This window comes from Anastrepha ludens, chromosome 3, assembly GCF_028408465.1.
Source record: "Anastrepha ludens isolate Willacy chromosome 3, idAnaLude1.1, whole genome shotgun sequence".
Taxonomy (NCBI): domain Eukaryota; kingdom Metazoa; phylum Arthropoda; class Insecta; order Diptera; family Tephritidae; genus Anastrepha; species Anastrepha ludens.
Window position 1 is genome coordinate 121,308,271 of NC_071499.1, and position 20,534 is coordinate 121,328,804.

The 20,534-nt window shown below is 37.0% G+C and overlaps 1 protein-coding gene across 1 annotated transcript; it reads left to right on the plus strand.

Moving 5' to 3' along the window:
- Window positions 1-5,617: 5,617 nt before the first annotated feature.
- Window positions 5,618-20,503, plus strand: LOC128858942 (folylpolyglutamate synthase, mitochondrial). The gene is made up of 7 exons (XM_054095554.1): window positions 5,618-5,909; window positions 6,170-6,349; window positions 16,513-16,829; window positions 19,099-19,279; window positions 19,354-19,610; window positions 19,704-19,781; window positions 19,862-20,503. Exons 1-7 carry the CDS (start codon window positions 5,634-5,636, stop codon window positions 20,262-20,264), a joined length of 1,692 nt encoding a protein of 563 aa, XP_053951529.1. The 5' UTR covers window positions 5,618-5,633; the 3' UTR covers window positions 20,265-20,503.
- Window positions 20,504-20,534: the final 31 nt, after the last annotated feature.

Consider the following 20,534-nt stretch of genomic DNA (forward strand, 5'->3'; position numbering starts at 1 on the left):
GGGGGAAGCTGACGATGTTTAATGTTTCTTCAATGTCAGACTCCAAATATTTGAGGTTCATTTATAAACCTACCTAGAATGAGTTTCACCTCTTTTTCGTATTGAAAACCTTAGAGCATTGGAGCTCTAGTAAGAAATCTTATTGCAGTCTTTTTAGCCTTTTTAGTTCTACGACTCAACTTAAAGAAACTTACTAATTTTTCTTCTAACTACTAACTACTAATTTTCACAAACAATAAACATGAAAAGAATATGATTTTATTGTGCTGCGACAGAAAAATATATTCAATGCTCAACGCAAAATATTTAGAAAAATATATAAAAATTATACTTGCAATACATTATTCAAAGTTAAAGTTTGATAGCCTGCCTTTGTAAATAAAGGGTTTTCCAATAATCAACAATCTCTCCTGTTTAACACCTAACACCTCTTATTGGAAAACCCTTTATTATATCAGCTAATACCGAACTCAAGTGCCCATATTTTATGCGGTCACTTGTAAAAAAGAGAGAGAGAGAGACATTAGAATTTATTGTTGTCTATCGATAATTTTTCTTAGTTTCTTATCAGCATACGTGGGCAAAAATTGATCTGTGCTCCAGAATTAAAAATAAAACACATACAAATTGTAGGCATTGAGAGCCTTCATGAGATAACGCTTTTTTTCATGAAATACTTGCTGCTTTACTTATAAAGCTATTTTTTACAATGGATAATAAAAACAAACTCAAATTATTCGTATTGCGTACGGAGTATAGGTTCCAGACTCTTTCATGGCACTATTCGGCAAAAAAAAAATTGTATTAACGAAACTTAAACAAATACGAGTAATTGCGCATACTTTCATTATTTTTATTACCAATAATTAATTACTTTTAATTAAAATTATTTTGTTCTACTCACGAACACCATATTTTGTGATAATTATTTAAAACAGCAGGTAAACGAACACACCTCTCACTTCACATCTGACTTAGGGTTGCATTTATACGAGCATAAGTTGAATACCAAACTAGCGGAAAATAAAGTTATGGAAGTTTCAAATATACGAAAATGTAATAATCAAAAATTACTTATTAATTTTCATAAAACTGTTGTCACAGCAAAATTTTTGGAATATGCCCGAAATTGAGTTTCTTAAAAAAGTCTACAGATGTGGCTCTTTTTTTATTCATCATTAGCCCCTAATTTCAAAAAAAAATTATAGAAGCATTTCTTGAAAAAAAAAACACAAGACTTAGATTCTCAACAGACTTGCGTTTGCTAATTAAAACCAGATTTTTACCGAAAGTGACCAGAGTCGGCCAGCCAGTACGCTCAAGCCATACACTCACAAAATTAATAAATACTTCATGCCACACTACGGGCGGTAACCTACATACAAATATGGTCTACAACCAAGGGGAGGTGCTGACCTCAGTGGTTATCTCTGACTTTGCTAATCTCATAGGCGGTAAATAAGCTATTTAAACAGCAGCCAGCCCCTGAGTCATCTAGCTCAACAAACGGTGTTTAGCTAGAACTATCGTGATTGGATGGGTAGATCGTGATGGAGAGGCTTATAAGTATGTATGTACATATATAGTAAATATAGTAAGATTGATTTATCATACACAAATATGGTAGCATATTTATATTTAATTTAATGTAACTTCCACAACCATAGATTTGTTACAAGAATGATAGAATACATTATTCAGCCTAGTGAAGTGCCGTGGCGTCAGTACAGTAAATAAACTAACAAAAAGAAGAGGAAGAATATGTGAAAGTGAGTGAAAAGCCATGAATATAAAGGGTTTTCCAATGGGAGGTGTCATTGGCATTATTGGTCAATGGTTTCGTTGCTTGTGTGGCACGTAGCACCGTCTTGTTGAAAATAAACGTTGTCCAGATCAATACCATCCAATTCCGGCCATAAAAAATCGTTAATCATCTGTCGATTGCGCAATGCATTCACCGTAACTGTTTCTCCAGCTTCATTTTCGAAAAAGGAAGGTCCAATGACTCTGCCGGACCATAAACCGCACTAAACAGTCACACATTGAAGATAGAGAGGCTTTTCAATAATAACTCTTGGATTTTCTGAGCCCCAGATCCGACAATTTTGCTTATTGACGAAGCTACCGAGGTGGAAATGGGCCTCATCACTCAAGATGATTTTTCGATGGAATTCCGGATCATTTTCATGCATTTCAACGACCCATCAAAGACACGACATTGTTGATGATGGGCCGGCTAGAGTTCTTGTGTTAACTGGACTTTATAAGCCTTAAGACCCAAATCTTTATGCAAAATACGGGGTAATGACGTTTGTGGAATGCCTAATTCCAAAGAATGACGATGATCCAAAAATGTTCGAGATTTACGAACCGTCTCTGCCAAATGGTGAAATTTATGTGGTAAATTGTAATAATTTCAATGCGTTGTTTAAGCGCGTATCGTTCCATTTTTATTAATGGCGTAGTTTCTACTTGTCAAATATCAAAAAATGACAGCTTCAAAACTGACATCTACCGAAATAGCGGGCTATTCAAAATAAGACCTGTTATTGGAAAACCCTTCAGAATAAATCGTACACACATACATACATCTGCACATGCCTATATTTGCACTCAAAGGTTTGTTTATTTTTCGTCGCTCAGTTGTCAAATTTGTTAAAAATAAAGTAGCGGCTTTCGAAGGACGCCATTTCTACATCTTGAATTTGTTAGAGCCTAATAGTGAAAATGCTTTAGGCGTAAACTTAACTTTCTCAAGCTGTCGAATCAGAAGAATCCAAAATCAAAAGCTCTCTAAGATTCTTAAGGCTTGAATAATCATTTCTACGAGTTTCCGATTTTGCAGGTTGTTCATAAGTTTGTTAAGTTATGTTTAAGTGCAGAGTAATTGCACTATTATTAGTAGTTCTATCATTACATATTTTCTGCTACATTTGCCGCCTACAAGAGCTTTACAAAACACACAAATGTATGTATGCATGTATGTGCATTGAAGTACATTACAACCTCCGTTTCGCTGATTAACATTTTGCGTCAGCAATTACAATTTTGTGCATGTTTTTGCATGTTAGGCTGCGCAGAGCCATATATATATATATATATATATACATATGTATATGTGTGTGTATGTATATTATGCATATTTATTTCTGTTATTAACCATCGAAATTTGAGTATAAAGTGGCAGCTGATTTTGTCTTATATTTTGAATGCTATAAAAGAACATTAACGGTTTTTCATTAGATTCTTTCTCTAAACTAAAACAAAATTAAGCCACAAGAGAGATAACGGCAGGCAGTGGTAAGCCTTCGTGTATTTCTGCCATGGAAAGGCTTCTCATAGAAGACCATTTGCAGTTCGAAGTCGACTTAAAACTGTAGGCCCCTCCATTTGTGGAACAAAATCAAGACGCACGCCACAAATAGTAGGAGAAGCTTGGCCAAACACCTAACTGAAGTGTACGCGCCAATTATTTATTTTTATTTTTTATTATAAGCATAACATTTTTTCCGCCTCTCTTCTAAGAAATTTTTGCACTGCAGCTACTCCTCATAAAAAAACCCTTATTTGTGCAACTCCGGTTACGTCATCCACAGTATTTTGGGTGTAAATCCTTTATGAGTGACAAGACAAGGCTCTTAAGTAAAGCCAATCTAAGTTATACTGGATTTAGTAGAGATTTGATTAGTCCGTGACTCTGCAGGTAAAGACGCCGTAAGGGATGCGGGCTTTAATGGCTACCTTTAAACGATTCAATAATAAATTTTTGTCTAAAAAACTTACCGTTTGCACTAACGATTGCGCTATTCGCAAACTTATGTTAACTAACATTAAACAGCTGTATTCTTTTATTTATTCAAACTGACATACAGTGGCATCTCTGTTAAATTAAATATCAAAGTGAGGGAATAACTCAAAGAATAGCATAGCGAACCACAGCTTTACGCAAAACATAAAACGATTGATTTCGTCTGCTACACGCTGTATGCTGCGGCTGCTGGACCACTGGCTCATGGATATTACCAATTGCTCACCTACGGGTCGTTGTCAACATCCAGTTGCGAATAAACGTAAGACAGCTAGAACTTAGTAATTTATTTTTTTATATGTAAGTTGAAATCGCTGTTATTCTGTTACCTCTCACTTAACTGGCAAGCTAAGAAATTAAGTCTTCAGCTAAGTCTGGAGTTAATCGGAATAGTTTTTGGAATTCCTCTGCAGCCAAATGGAAAGGAATGTCCGGTGCTCAGAGCAAACGTTGTTTGCCCACTGTTTGAGGGCTCACTACCTTCTCTTCACACAATAAGTTATAAGTGAAATACTCGAGAGACATATTCGCGCTTTTTTTTTTTGACAACCTTTTGATAATGTAAATTCATCGTTATAATTAAAACTACTAATTCTTATTTTTTTGTTTGATTTAACCACACCAAAATTGTGGCCGTTTGGCAAAATCGTCAGAATTGTAGTTCAGGAAAGCTAAAAATGCGAATCTCGTTAAAATACGTTGGTGGGCTCCGCTATAGGACATTTGTAACTGTTTTTAATAGAGCGTGCCTTTTAACAGATCCATTACTCTGTATGCAGACTGGCCCTGACGGAAACTGAGGTTAATCATGGCAACTGTATAGGTAAACAAGCCGTAATCGAAAGGGAATTGAGGCTTAAGGGGGAGCAGCTCTTCCAGCACTTTCAAATTTTTTTAAAAATTATTTACTATCTAAAGAATATCTTTTCAATGTTTAAGCTTAACAGGAAGTCTAAAATGTCTCTATAAAGTCAGTGAAGTGATGAGCGTGGAACGAAAGATGAGTAAGAACGAAAACTTTAATCTTGTTTTTCTCGAAAAACGTTTCTTTCCGCGCTTTCCAATATAACTCGAAAAGTAATCAAGACATGAACTAAACATTTTACAGGGATATTCTTTAACATATTGACCATTGCGTGTACCTCAAATTTTATACTAATTATCACTAAAAGTATTGTTTTGATCAAATTGATAATAAATACTGTCAGTTTTTCGCAAAAAATGTTTGAAAAACTCGTTGGCGGAGATGCCCTGTTCGATCAGTTTAAACAGCTACTAATAACTGGTACTTATATTTTTTTTTTTTTTTTTTTGCTTCCCACATTTAATTTTCAAGCTCCACCAGTCAAGCGAATCCATATACTTAAGTGTTGTTGTTAGAGCAGCTGATTTTCTTTTTTTCGTGCGATTTGGTAGTTTGAATGTCAAACTGATCTGCTTTTTTGTTATTAGCTCTGTGTATTTTTTTACATTCTAATTGAAATTTTGACACTCAAACCTGCAAATTGCAAAAATAAAATACGAGTACATGTAAATGTTGTTGTTCTTGTGACTTCACCGCATTGCTACCACCTAAGTACATTTGTTAACAACTACACCTTATTTTGGGGTCAGCCAGTTCTGCTCAATGCCTAATGTAGCTGAATCGCCACTTCATTTACTTTACTCACACATAAAATATGTTCCGTATGCTTGGTTTTTTTTCCCCCATTTGTTTGTGTTATTGCTGATACGCTGCTGAGTGTATGCACACAGGTATATGAATGTATATACCACACATTTTTTTATTTTTTCATTTCACATTTCCAGCTGGTGCTTGCTTAAAATGGCTCGACGGGTGCTGCTCAGTCGGTTGTCGGCTACCAAGCGTCGAACTTGTATTTTTCGTGCTTCTTCTCCAACAGTTCTATTACAGTGGCGTGCTAACACCATGTTGAGTACAGAGAAACCCACATCAGTGGTTATGATTCCACAAGGAATCGCCGTAGCAACTACAGCCGCAGTAGCTGCAGCAAAAACTTTCAAACCACCGATGCCAACAGCAGCACGTTGCTTTGCAGTACAAAAACACGCAGAGCTCAGTGTTGAGGAGCAATACGAGGTAAGATAATGTGGAAAAAGTGCACGCATGCGTTTTTCTTAGAGAAATATGGTACTGTTTCGTGCAACGTATGACCAGCTATGAACTGCTAGCTTCGCCTCGCTGCAAGCGCTTCAAAAGCGTGCGCAATATTTTACACGTGTGAATTTTTACGCGGAAGCAGTCAACTTTTTTTTGTTTATATTGTACATCAATAGTGTTGTTGCTAAAATTGTTTGTTGGTCTTATATTCGCTTTTGTTGTTTCATTTGGTTTATTAGGAATGTATTAGTGATCTAAATACGCTGCAATCGAATGCGATAACGATACGTCGCTCAATTTTGCTGAATAATAAACAACTACCACTAACCGATATGTATAAGTATATGGAGCGAAGCGGCCTTAGTTTGGAAGAATTGGAGAAGCTACCTTTCATACACGTGTCTGGCACCAAGGGGAAGGTAAGTAGAGGGGATAACAAAATCAGTTAAATAAGTAAACATGCATGTAAGGTTTACAGAAGTGGCTTACAATGGAGTGTACTGCTCGCACGGGTAAGCTTTGCCGAACTCTGATGTAAACAGACAATACAGTTGCTCATAAAATGAATCTACACTAAATTTTTTGGAGTAATTGAAGTAAATTGAACTTTTTTACACATTAGATTAAATAGCAATATTATTATAAAAATTGGCTTGTTTACATTTTATATTCTGCTTATACATACAGCACAGATTAATGAATATAAAAAATTAAGTTAAATTTATGTCGCTGGCATACATACCTATGTTTCAGTTTAAATCAAAAATCGTATCATAATAATAGCAAAAATCAATTCAAATCTATTAAAATTCATTTCGCAAAATTATCTATTGCTAATAAATTTGGGGGCGCCATAGCCGAATGGGTTGGTGCGTGACTACCATTCGGAATTCAGAGAGAACGTAGATTCGAATCTCGGTGAAACACAAAAATGAAGAAAAAGTTTGCTCTAATGAAAAAGATCCTCATAAAAAACATATCTGGCATTCGGAGTCGGCTAGAAACTGTAGGTCCGTTCATTTGTGCAACAACATCAAGACGCACACCACAAATAGGAGGAGGAGCTCGGTCAAACACCCAAAAAAAAAAAAAATATATATATTTAATTAGTATGTCACGCGCCAGTACATGTCGCAAGTGGGGAAAAAATCACCAGTGCGATAAGAAAATTGCATATAAAACTGTGTTGTAAAAGTAAATAGCAACGAAAAATTGTTAATATTTTCAGAAAACCTCGTTCCATAGTTTAAAAAATTATTAATAAGTTAAAAAAATATGAGATTTATTCATATAAAAGTTATCCAGTAACTTAATTTTCGAGAGTTCGCTCTCAAAGAAAAAAATAATAAAAAAGAAGTACATGAACGGTAATTCTAGTAACAATTTGCAAGTTTTAGGAACAGCAGATTAAATTGTGGGCGGAAAAATCACAAAAAGTAAAAAAAGAAATAATAAAGCAAATAAAATGCGAAATAACGAGCTTAGTATCACATGATGTTTTTTTATTTTGCTCACAATAATTTGATCCATTTCATCATCGCTGTCAGATGAAAAACATTCCATTAGCAATTGCAATTCGCAAATTTTAATTCATGCTAATTTTTACTTTGCAATCAGCTGTTTTTCTCACTTGCAAATTCTTACAAGTAAAAATTTATCCAGTAAAAACTTGTAACCCCTCAGAATGAAATATCATTTTGCTCTCTCACTTTCCCCTACTTTGCAAGTTTTTTTTGGGTACATGAACACCAAACCGTGATAATTTGCAACAATTTTTTGATATCTTTACGATGTCAGCTAATTCTCGCAACTTCACCGATCATTCATTAGAACGTCCACTGCGTTGTGCATCATCGGTGTCTCTACGACTTGGTCATTGCTTTGCTTGAACGGTATTTTCCCCCTCAAAAAGCAGTGTAAAATAAAACACGAAATTCTTTTTGATCCATTGTTTCGAAAATAACATAACTAGCGCCACTCTTAGCACAATAACTCACGAACTAATAAATCGAGTATAATGAAGTTTTAGTAGCTGTCTTTAACTGAAAAAGAGGTGAATGCAATAAATTGGGCCCGGGACTTATCAGTCCATGTGGGGGGAAAAAAATAATAATATGTGAATCATTGAAATCAAATACAAAGAAATTGGTAAAATAAAAAAAAAAATAATAATTATAATAAATAATTTATTTTTTTTATTATATTTTTTGTTTGTTTATTTATTTTTATTTTATTCATTAATTTCTATTTTTTTAGTTTTATTTTTTTTAATTAATTTTTTTTTTTTTTTTTTTTAATTTTTATTGTTTTTTTTATTCGTTTTTATTTTATTTTTATTAATTTTTATTTTTTTTTTAATTAATTTTTTTTATTGTATTAATTTTTTTTTATTAATTTTTATTTTTTTTATTACCTTAATTCTTTTATTTACTATATTTTATTAACTGTTTAATGATTTAGAACGAACAGCATTCGCGTGCTGCGGTCATACTCTAACACACCAACCCGAGTGCTGCTCGCATGTTTCGACATGTTTGTATTACATACATACGACATAATCGTATGAACGAAACGTGCGTGCCAATCGCTACTTGTCATTTGTACCGGCTTCTGCATATGGTTTTTTCTTGTATTATATAAACATATGTATTTATATTTATAATATTTTATAAAGCTAAAATTGTGAAATTTGCATATATTTGGAGCCAGGCTTTTATATACATACATACATACATATACCTTACAAAATCAACTTCCTTTTTTTCCTTGTTCAATCCTCTCGGGAGCATAGGGCCTCGACAACACTTGTCTTGCGTTGGTTTCGCTAATCTATTTGATTTCTGACAGGGTAGGTGATTAGCCTGCCACTACTTACTAATATTTATTAGTTATTATGTTATATATTTAATATTGAAATAATAAAACTAATTATTGTTCTATTTTCAATTATTTTCATTTTCAAGCATTATAAATTTTTCAAACGGAAAAAAAAAATTTGGTGTTTTTGATTACATTTCTGTGAAAGAAACTCGAAACTCAAGTGGTTAAAATTATTTATGTAAATATTTCGTTATTTGGTTTAATTTATATAGTTTTTTTATTTGTATTTACTTATGTATCTGCTATTACTATTTTATTTTATTTTTTCTTTAAATTTCCAGTAGAAAAAATCTTTTTTATTTTACTTAAAATTTTTTTCGCCTAACTATTTATTTAATAAAATTTTCCATCAATTTACTGTGACTTATTTTTTATTCTATTAAATTTTTTTCATTCAAGCCTTGTGAATTAATTTAATTATTGAATTTGATGCTTGTAAAGATACATTAAACAGGTAGCAGCAGTGCTGAAATTTTTTTTTCTATTTATTTGGCTTCTATATTGTCAAATTTTGCTCTACTTTCATCCTTGAAGAATATTGCTGACAAAATGCGAGCCCAAATACATAGCACTGGTAACAGAATGGACGGACCTAAGAGATCTAAGTGAGATCAGCCACCGCTACCGAAATTAACCTAGGGACGAAAAACAATAATACATTGATTTTGTTTTTTTTATTCTAAAAAATATTTCTTAATTCTCATACATAAGTATTTACAGTCTGTGTCAGAAGAAAATAACTGTTTTTTTTTCTTGTAACTTCAAGATATATTTAGTTCTGCTTTTTGCTGCATAATAGTCCCACTCAAGGGCCACGACGCCAGTGCTAACTCAGATGAGTGTCGTTCAAAACTTTCCCGTAAACGCACCAAACAAAAAAGAGTGAGAACTACGGAAGCGTTTTGAGGCGGTATTTTTATGCACGCATTCGAAAGGGCGAAATTATCGTACGGCTGCAAAAGTAATTGAAAAATCAAAAAAGTTTGTTGTGATGTGGAAACAGCGGTAAAAGGTGTACAAAAATGTTGATGACTTTTCCAACCGCGGCTTGAAGCGAGTGACGACAAAAAAGCAGGATAAAGTGATCGTCAAACTTTTTAAGCGGGAGCCTTCTTTGCGACTACGATCTGTTCTTGCTAAAAGGGGAATAGATGTGAGTATCAACACCATCGAGCGACGACTAAAGGAGGCGAACATATCCTACCGTCGCACATCATCAAAACCCTTATTCTCAGAAAATCACTTTGAGAAACAACAAAAGAAGAAAATGGCGTCACAGTATTGGACTGGCCTTCCCAGTCCCCAGAGGCCAACCCCATTGCAAATGTGTGGGGAGCTATGACAATGCTTCTTGCCGGAAGGCCAGTCCATGATTTAAAGCAACTCATGCTTCAAGTTCGCAAAATCTAGTCCTGTTTGTCGACGAGCTACGCAGAAAAGCTGGTACAAAGCATCTTTTATATATACTTCATGAATAATCGCGGTTCCTTTTTTCTGGCAAAGACTGTAATTTAAATAATTGTGGCTTTTAAATTTTTTTTTCTAAAATTTTTACACCTTTAATACTTTATTATACTTAATTATCAATAATAGATTTCTACGAATGATTTTCACGTCATAGACACGTAAATTCCTATTAAAAAAGTGTAAGCTTACAAATTATTGGGAATTAATGACTTTCGTATGCACACTTATTTCATAATTTTTCTATAAAAACAAGCCCCTCCATTGTAGCGAATAAGTAAGTCGTAAATACCGGTAACCGCTAAAAAAATGTGGAATACATTTTCGATCGCTTACATGATTTTAAATACTTTTTTTTGATTCTGTTGCTGCTTAAAATTTTTTAAGTTAAAAACCCACTAGTGAAACACTTCTAGTTTTTTGTACAGATCTTCACTATCGTAAATATATTTTTTTTAATGAAATATTTCCCATGCATATTTATATAAAAAAGTAAATAAATCAAGTGCATCACTTGAAAAACAAATGCCACTTTAGATAGCAAAAGCTTAAGTGGTTACGAAATAGCAGCTAAGGCTACTATCAACGCATTTTTGCAATTTTATCACAAGCTGACATTAGCATCAAAACTATTATTGTCTTATCTAAGTAGGTAATTGCATCAAGTATGAAAACTCTATACGAGTACTTTCAATATGGATGCGCACGTTTCAAATGCCGTGCTCTTGAAAGTCACCAGGATTATAAGTACAATGCAAACATGTGTGTAGTGAAACCGCTAGTTTGCAGGCGAAACGGCGTACTCAAAAAATAAAAAATTCGAAGAGAGCAGCTACAGAATTTTCAATTTATTGGGTTGTTCGGAACGTAATTTCGTTTTTCCCGACAGAGGATTTAATTGTATTTTTTCACAGCTAACTTCACACTTAAGTCGCATTGTCATTATATGTTTTGACAGCTGATATAGCAAGGCTTGTGTATGAATAAGTTCAATTGATTTTACGCAGTAGTTTTTGGTCGGTGCCCTTTTAAATATGGAGAACAATATGCAGCATTGCCTCGTCATATTTTACTTTTTTACTATAGAAAAGGTAAAAGTGCTGTTCAAGCCAGAAATAAATTAACCGATGTGTATGGAGAAGATGTGTTGACAATACGCCAGTGCCAGAAGTGGTTTGCAAAATTTCGATCTGGCAATTTTGATGTCGAAGATGCACCACGTTCTAGAAGGCCGGTTGAAGCTGATAAAGACACGATAAAGGCATTAGTTGATGCAAACCGGCGAATAACAACACGTGAGATCGGCGGGAGGTTAGATTTATCGAATTCAACTGTTGATGACCACCGGTAAGGCCTGGGTTTAACCTCGAAGCTGAATATATCCACAAAAATTATCCACGAAATTACTTTCCAAACAACCCAATAGTATGCCTCTCCAAATATATATATATATATATATTATAATTGGCGCGTACACCCTTTTTGGGTGTTTGGCCGAGCTCTTCCTTCTATTTGTGGTGTGCGTCTTGATGTTGTTCCACAAATGGAGGGACCTACAGTTTCAAGCCGACTCCGAACGGCTCGATTCTAAAGTACATACATAAGTATGATCCGATGAGAATATTTTGTAATCGATTCTAAAAATGCCGCACTCAACGAGGGCTAGGGTGCCAAATCTTCTGTATTGAGAAGCTTTGTGAAGGCAGTTCGTTGCTCCCAAAATCAGCTCACTACTTGAAATTTTAATATTAAGCAACGCGTGTGAAAGGCAATGAGAGATACTTTGCTCGCAGTGTTTTCTGCTCTTTTCTGAGTACGCAAAAAACATACCTTTACAGGATTGAGGGCAACATTAACCAATTTGTACACCGTAGAAGCGCAACATTTTTTCGTAGAAACGAAAACACCATAAGTTTAGACGTCCAGTTTTACCGAGTTAAATTTTAGTTTAAAAATTCACAACAATTAAACCTGCACTGAAAAACTTCACAATAGTAGATAATACAGTTTGTGTCTTCATTAGACCGCCGTGGCCGCCATAACTTGAAAACTATTTGACGAATTCGATTCTAACAAACTGCATTGTATGGGCTTATAATATTTATAATACGCAATATATTCCAATAAAATGTATAGTCACCACCATTAGCTATAATGGCTGCACATCTTTCAGTCTTATTTTGTGTTGATTTCTGTGCAAGTGGTGAAGGCAATCGGCTTCAAGTCCGCCGAATTTGCCTTAATAACTGTTTGACTGTCCGTATTTGTTTTCCTTTGAGTTTTTCCGTAACTATTGCCCAAATATTTTCAATAGGGTTGGCATCAGGCGACTGTGAAGGTGAATCCAGCATATCAACCGCATTTTGCTGTTTCCACTCTATACACCTTCGGCTTCGATACTTGAGATCGTTGTCCTCTTGTAAAATCCAAGGTTGCCTATTTCAACCAGATATCTTCCCAGCTGATGGCAATGATGCTTTTGGGTAAATTTTATTAATCAAGACTGCATTCAAATTGTTGGCTAACACAAAGAAACGGCCACATGCTTTTTCGCAGAAGCAGTCCCAAACATGAACCTAAACTGGATGTTTAACAGTTCGTTGAAGTGGTCGATTATCAGCAGAACACCAGGACCGGTGAATCAATGATCTTCTGATCTTGCTTTCGATAGCTATATTTTTTTGGACCTCGTCCGACAAAGTCGTCAAGATTTTCAACTTCGGTATGGATTAGGTTAGGTTATAATGGTTGCCCAGAAAGTGGGCCTACTTGGACGAAGAAGTTTAGTTCATCCTTTGTGATACCATTGCAAGGCGAAAAGAGGTGTAGGAAACCGATAGGACGAAAGGAGAAGGGTGGGGGGAGGAGGGAGTTGAGTATTTGCTGATTACAAACGGTGACTAATTTGAGGCTGTCTTAGCCCCTTTATGCTGCTGATGAAGCTAAACAGATTTTTGATATCAATGCCTGCTATGTCAGCAGGCGTAGGAAAGAAGTGAGAACCAAGATGCTTAAACCTTAATCCCGCGAGAGCGAGGCAGCTAAGGTGCTGAGATAATCCCACCTTATCTTCCATGCAGATGTTGCAAAACGGACTTAAAGTAATTACGAGTTTCACGGCATGTATACCCCGCAGTTAGTGCCCCGTGACGACGTCCACGAAATTTGAGAGTTTAGATTTGGTCATCTTCAGAATATCCCGCGAGCGCATTCCATCCACACGAGGCCAGAAGGATTTCGCGACCTTACAAGTTTGTGTATTTGCCCAGCGCTCGCTGAGTTGACGCAAAGCCCATCTTTCCAAAAGTAAAGCGCAGGTTGTCAAGGGGATCCCGGTCCTCTCCTTTCGCGGGGACACTACCTCACAGACCCCTTGTCTGGCCAGCTCGTTCACTTCGCAATTTTTCGCAATGTCACTATGACGAGGTATCCAGATTAGCCAGATTAGTCAAAGAATTCGGATGCAATCGAAAGTGAAAACAGGCATTCCCTGACCAGGGCCTTAATTGCCGCTTGGCTATCGGAGTAAATAAACTTGAATATACGGAGACAAGCCAGTTACTACTTGCTTTTCTTTATGATCTTGAAAAATCGGAGCGCCATGAAGTGGTTTCATGCAGTGTTTGCTCAGGGAGCTGTTAATGTGCAAGCCAAAGTGCCGTCACTTGCGTCGTTAAGAGTAGTTGCGCTCAGGTCGATGAGCTTTTTTCTCTAGTGGCTGGCAATTTATTCTTTTGCTTCACGATTTTGTTATCAAGATTTTGATGGGTGCATCTCTTCAGTGTTCTTCCCTGGAGAAGGTGGGTTAGGGCCCTGACACTTAAAAACATAAATAAGAAAGATAACCTGACTACTCTAGTTACAACAAAACCACTACATATAAAGATTTGATGATAAATATAAAGATTTGTTCTGATCGAGTCGCAATTATGCCAAATTGGGCTTTTTTTTGACCGAAATATTTTTTGGGTGGCGTTGGAATTCTTCCCTTTTTTGTTTTTGGTGCAAGTACAGCACTCAGACTCAATTAAGTCCATTGTACTGCACTTGGATTCCCTTTTAATTTTCTTTAAATCTTCCCGACCTCCGAAGAAATCTGAGTAGATTTTGTGGTGCCAAGGAGCTAAGGTGGTCGCTTCTTAACACATCAGTGCCAAACAAAACCCTCAAGCCTGATTCGAACGAAGGCCGGGCAGATACACAGAAATTGGTCCACCGTCTCATCCTCCTCTTTACAAGCTGGGCAGAGTACACTCTCTGAGATGCCTACCCTTTCCATGTGCTTTGCCCACAGAATGTGTCCCGTCATCAGTCCAACCAGCTGTCTGCAGTCCCTTCTGCTTAATGACAGGAGGACTTGCGACAGTCGGTCGGACATGACAGGTAACATTAGTTTAGTCGATCTGCATCCTCTCTTAGCCTACCAAGCTCAGTTCCCTTAGTTGTAATTGAATGGCAGATGGCTTAAAATGATGGCTATCTCAGAAAGGCTAGCTCGTAATCTGCTCTCGTTGAGCAAAAGGTGGTATTTAGATAACTACTGAAAAAAATTGCTCCACATAAAACGGATGATTTCAAGGAAGGAAATAAGATTGTTTACAAAAAAAATTAGAAAGTGGGCATGTCACTGCCACCTTTAAGTAGTAATTTGGAAATTCAAAACCTTGTACACAGAGTAAATTTTGAACTCGTGACTAATGGCATGCGCCGGGTATACAAAGTCCGCTTCGGTACACCCGGTCTAAGTCCCTTCTTGCCTTGTTTTTGAATAAGGTTTTTTACACACTTCAGCTGATAATTCTGTAGGCCATTTGTGCTTGATAACCTCCTCGATTTTTCGGTGCAAACCAGTTCACAGCAAAGTCACCATTTGATTAAATCTAATTGAGCGCGCGGTATATAGATACATACATATGTATATGCTTAATTAGTAGATGTGGATATGTATGTCTGTATACAAGAGAAATACTTTTTTTCTATTTTGTAAATAAATAAATTCTAATCAACGTACTGACTATTGGATGCTTTTGTGCCAGTGAGCTAACGCTGCTATAATTAAAAATGAGTCGACTGCACGCCGTTCAGAGGAATTGCGAATCTCTCAGCTCACATTGAGGCGAACTTTGCCTCAAGATATTGGCTTACACCCTAACAAGATCAAATATTCAAAACTCGTCCGTTGGGATACCATGCAGGGAGAGGGGGGAAAGGGGAAAGAAAGGAATGAGACAGATGGAAAAAAGGAACAGAGGCTTTGTAGTATAAACGACCAACAGTGGCTATTTGCATTCGTAGAAGACGCTTCAAGCTACTGATGAATTTCACCAGATGTGTGATATTTAAACTCGCAATATTCGCTGAAAGGACTCGAAGCAATCCCAAGCCTCACGCGTGTACATTTAACGGGCAATGTCCGGTAAGGATACCTACCAAATTTGAAAGCTGCAGCTTTGTTAGCCTTAGAAGTTCCCTCGAACGGCCCTGATCTACTCATGGCTAGAAGGATCTTGCGATTTTGCACGTTTGCGCATTAACCCAGCAATTGTTGAGTTTACGCGATGCCCATTTTTCTAGGAGCAGACCACAGGTTCTCAAGGGAACTCAAATTCTCTCATTTTGCGATGAAACCGTCTCCAGAATCCCTGTCTAGCCAGCTCATCAGCCCAGTAGTTTCCCTCTTTTCCGCTGTGACAGGGAACCCAAATGAGCTTAATATCGAAATATTCGGCCTTACTTGCCGCTTGGCTGTCGGAGTAGATATTTACAGCCTTTGCAGTAACTACAGAAGTAAACAATCAATCCACTGCTTCCTTAATTGCGTCTACCTCCGCTTGGAAAACACCACAGTGGTCCGGAAGCCTAAATTTCAGCTTGATGGGGAGCTTCTCACAGAATGCTAACCCACTAACTCTTCGGTCCAAGCTCGAGCTATCCGTAAACATGTTTGCCATGCCCTGCTTCCAAATGTTGCACAGCGCCCACGCCTCCCTTGAGGGAATATGAACGGAACAAGCTCCGCTCGGATCTAGCGAGGGTATGCAATGATACGGCACCCTATGAATGAACTCAGAATTGTTAAGAGTACTAGAATGTCCGTAATTTAAGTGTCGTAACTTCTTCGAAAGTTATGTTATATCCCTATTGAAAACCCCTATATACTCTACTTAATATGTATGTATGCCTACCAAAAGCTTAATATCTAATCGAATTTTTTTCTTTTCATTTTACTTTATTTTAGGGCTCAACTTGTGCTTTAACCGAATCCATACTCCGTGCACATGGCGTCAAAACCGGCTTCTTCAGTTCACCACATTTGCTATCAGTGACAGAGAGACTACGGCTCAACGGCCAATCTATATCGAAACAGAAGTTTGTGCGTACCTTTAGAAGGGTCTATGATCGCCTACGCAACCGACAACAGTACGAGGGTGATATGCCGGCATATTTCAAGTTCCTGACGATACTTAGTTTTCATGTATTCCTCGAAGAAAAGGTGCAGGTCATCATAATGGAGGTTGGCATTGGCGGCGAATTGGACTGCACGAATGTGATAAGGTAACTAGACGAAAGGGAATACAAATACGGCAAACTGATGAAAAACATATGTTAAGGCGAAGTGAAATGATTTTGTAGGCAAAAGAACTTAACGAGTTGGCAGAAATTTAGAGCTTACGATGCCTTTTATCGGCATTCCTTTGAACTTAATGAGTTGTTAGAAATTTAGAGCCTGCGATACCCTTTACCGGCATATCCGCTTTAAGGTTGCGAGCAGTGGAAGTTGAAATGTTTTAAGAACCTAAAATAGAGTTTGTTAAAGTTTACATTGATGAAGTTGCCAGGGGAAGAAGTATTTTTCAATGGAAGACCTCCTCGTCTCAAAATCACTGCGATCTTTTCGTGTATTCCGATATGCCTAGCAGTGAGAGATTCTTTTTATAAATATATAATTGGCGCTTAATCCTTTTTGCGTGATCGGCCGAGCTCTTCACCTATTGGTGACTCGCGTCTTTTGAACTTTTCCATAAATGGATTGCCCTACAGTTTTATACCACGTTCGAACGGCGGGTGGATTTTTATGAAGTGCTTCTTCATGGCAGAAATGAACTGTTTTATGGAGACTCGAACCTACATACTCCGAATTTTGAATGGTAGTCACGCACCAACACGTTCGGCTACGCCGGTTCTTTGCAGTGCTCCACATTCGCACCTTCAACGCCAACTCGTGCGCTTGCTCAATTCTATTCATATGAATAACACAGGCCAACAAAATCTCGATTTTTCACAGCTTTTAAAACAGCTATAGGTGTTTCTTGAAGGTTTTTTTATGCTGACAACGAATATGACCTTGAAAATGCTCCAGCACGTCAGGATTTTTGGCAATTTGAGGTTAAAAAGTCAAAAAATGCAGATTTTGGCCATTTTTTTAATTTTTTTTTGGGCAAGGTAAAGTTTTGTTTTAATTTTCCACAACGGCATCGCAAAGTACTAGTCTTCAGCTTTAAAATCCATTTTTTTAAATATTTTTGCGATTAATATAAAAAAAGTTATACTATTTTGAATTCGCCCTTTACAGATTCGTTAGAGAGTTAGAAAGGTTGAATTTGCATATCTAAAAGTCTCCAATTCAAAATAGAATAACTTTTTTTATATTAATCGTAAAAATATTTAAAAAAATGGATTTTAAAGCTGAAGACTAGTACTTTGCGATGCCGTTGTGGAAAATTAAAACAAAACTTTACCTTGCCCAAAAAAAAATTTAAAAAATGGCCAAAATCTGCATTTTTTGACTTTTTAACCTCAAATTGCCAAAAATCCTGACGTGCTGGAGCATTTTCAAGGTCATATTCGTTTTCAGCATAAAAAAACCTTAAAACCTTAGTTAAAATTATCGAAAAAGTTTTTTGGTTGTTGGCCTGTGTAATTATCTAATATCTCTTTAGGATACCCGTGAGGGAGTCCTAGTTGTTGATAATTTCAGTCCCTGCAATTACATATGTGCATGCTCCAAGTGCAAGTTGACGCTATGCTGTCCAAAAAGCTGCAAAAACCCTCCGAAGTGTTTTACGCAACTCGAGTTGGTCCACAACAGAAGTAAGTTTTGACGGAACTGTAGGCAGCTGGTCAGACTGATGACGGGCCACTTTCTATTGGCGAAGCACATGAAAAAGGTAGGCATCCCAGACAATGCACTCTGCTCAGTATGTGGAGAGGATGATGAGATGGCGGACCACTTTCTGTGCGTCTGCCCAGCCTTCGCTCGAATCAGGCTTGAGGTCTTTGGCACTGATGTGTTAAGAAGCGACCACCTTGGCTCCTTGGTACCACAGCATCTACTCAGATTTTTTCGGAGGTCGGGTAGATTTCAAGAAAATTAAAAAGGAAAAGTGAGTGCAATGCAATGGACTTAATATTGTCTGAGTGCTGTACTCGCTAGTCTGTCCAAACAAAAAAACAAAAAAGTAGTTTTGACGTAGTCTACTTCAGTCGTCTAGGCGATTGTAAACTCCTATCGCAGAGCAAGTCCATTTTGGTTATTACTTAGATGTTAGCCACTTTAGATGGAGAGAGAGAGGCTCTACTATTGGAGCTAAAGTGGTCGTCCGAGATCTGATAGTTGCTACTGCTTTGTTCAGTCTTCGTCCTAAATCTAAGAACTCTCTTGGTAGCAGTTCATTTTAAATGTGTGCAAATCTATTTATAGTTTAAATTTTAAGCCACTGAAGAACTTTGTTTCGACTTTTGCTTCCGAGGAAAAGTTAGAGTTGAGAATATTATCCATATTTTTTCATTTGTTTTGAGAGTGTGCGTAATTTTTTTTTTTCAGAAATACCCAAACAATCGGCATTACATCACTCGGCCTCGAACATACACATCTGCTTGGCGATACTCTGCATGAAATCGCGTGGCAAAAGGCGGGCATAATCAAAGACAACGCAGATGTTTACACATCTGTAACACAAAAGGAGTGCCTAGACGTGATCAACGAGCGGGTGAAAGAGCACAATGTAAGAGAGAAAGAGAGAGAGAGAGAGGATAAATAAAAAGTTTAAATTCAAAATATATTCTCATATTCTTCTAGGCCAATTTACACATAGTTCCTGAATATCGAAAATATTTCCGCAGACCAAAAATTGAAGAGATGCTCGCTAATCTCAATGAGGTCATACAACTTAATGGTTCTTTGGCCATACAACTTGCCTACGATTGGTTACGCAAGAATGGCTATTCACGCTATAAACAAATCGAGCCTACAGAGCTAACAAGCGAAGTGGAAAGAGGTTTGCAGCAGTGCAATTGGCCGGGACGTTGCCAAATTTCATGCATTGAAAATTTTAAGTGAGTGCGCAATTTCGATTGAAGTCCAAACGTTGCTCAAAAACAATACATATTTTTTTAAATTTATAAATATTCTTTAAATCAAAATTGAAGCTTCCACATCGACGGCGCACACACCGTGGAGAGCATACGCGTTTGCTGTGACTGGTTTAAGCGTGTAACCGAGAAGAGGTAAGTTGAAAATATTTGAAATTATTTCATGCCTGCAATAATTATTCCATTTTTGTTTTTTCTTTTCGCTCACTCATCAGCACCAATCCGCGTATTCTCATTTTCAATACAACCGGCGAACGTGATTCGCGTCGCCTACTCGAGGTTCTGTATGCAAGCAATGAGTTCGCGATCGCTTGCTTTGCACCTAACATTTCCTCTGGCGCATCAAATCATAACGACAACACTTCGGTTTATAGCATTACCGAACAGCTGAAGCGTGCGCGTCTGCACTCGAGCATTTGGTATCAATTCTGTATGGAGTCGGAGGAAGCGGATACGTCGAAAACATTCGGTTCGATCCTCGATTGTCTGCAGCATTTGCGTGCGGTTTATGACACACAACAGCCAGTGGATGTGTTGGTTACCGGTTCGTTACATCTGATTGGCGCTACAATGGCGGCATTCAAAGATTTTCAGCACAGATCTGTTGCGCATGCGTAGAGTATGATTAACATACATTTGTAGTTTAAAAAATATTCGCGTATGCTCGGCATATCGATTCCGAAAATTTTGCTCTGAATCGTAGAGAAAAACGGGCGTCCTTTTGATTCCGAATCATACATTTTGGTTTCAAAAGTATTGCCGCTAAGTCGTCGGAATCGATTCGATCATACTTAGAATTTCAAAAAACCAACAGATAAAGGTGGAAGTGCTCCACAAGTTACATATCATAAAATTTAGCCTATTGATTTTGTTGGAATTTCAAATATT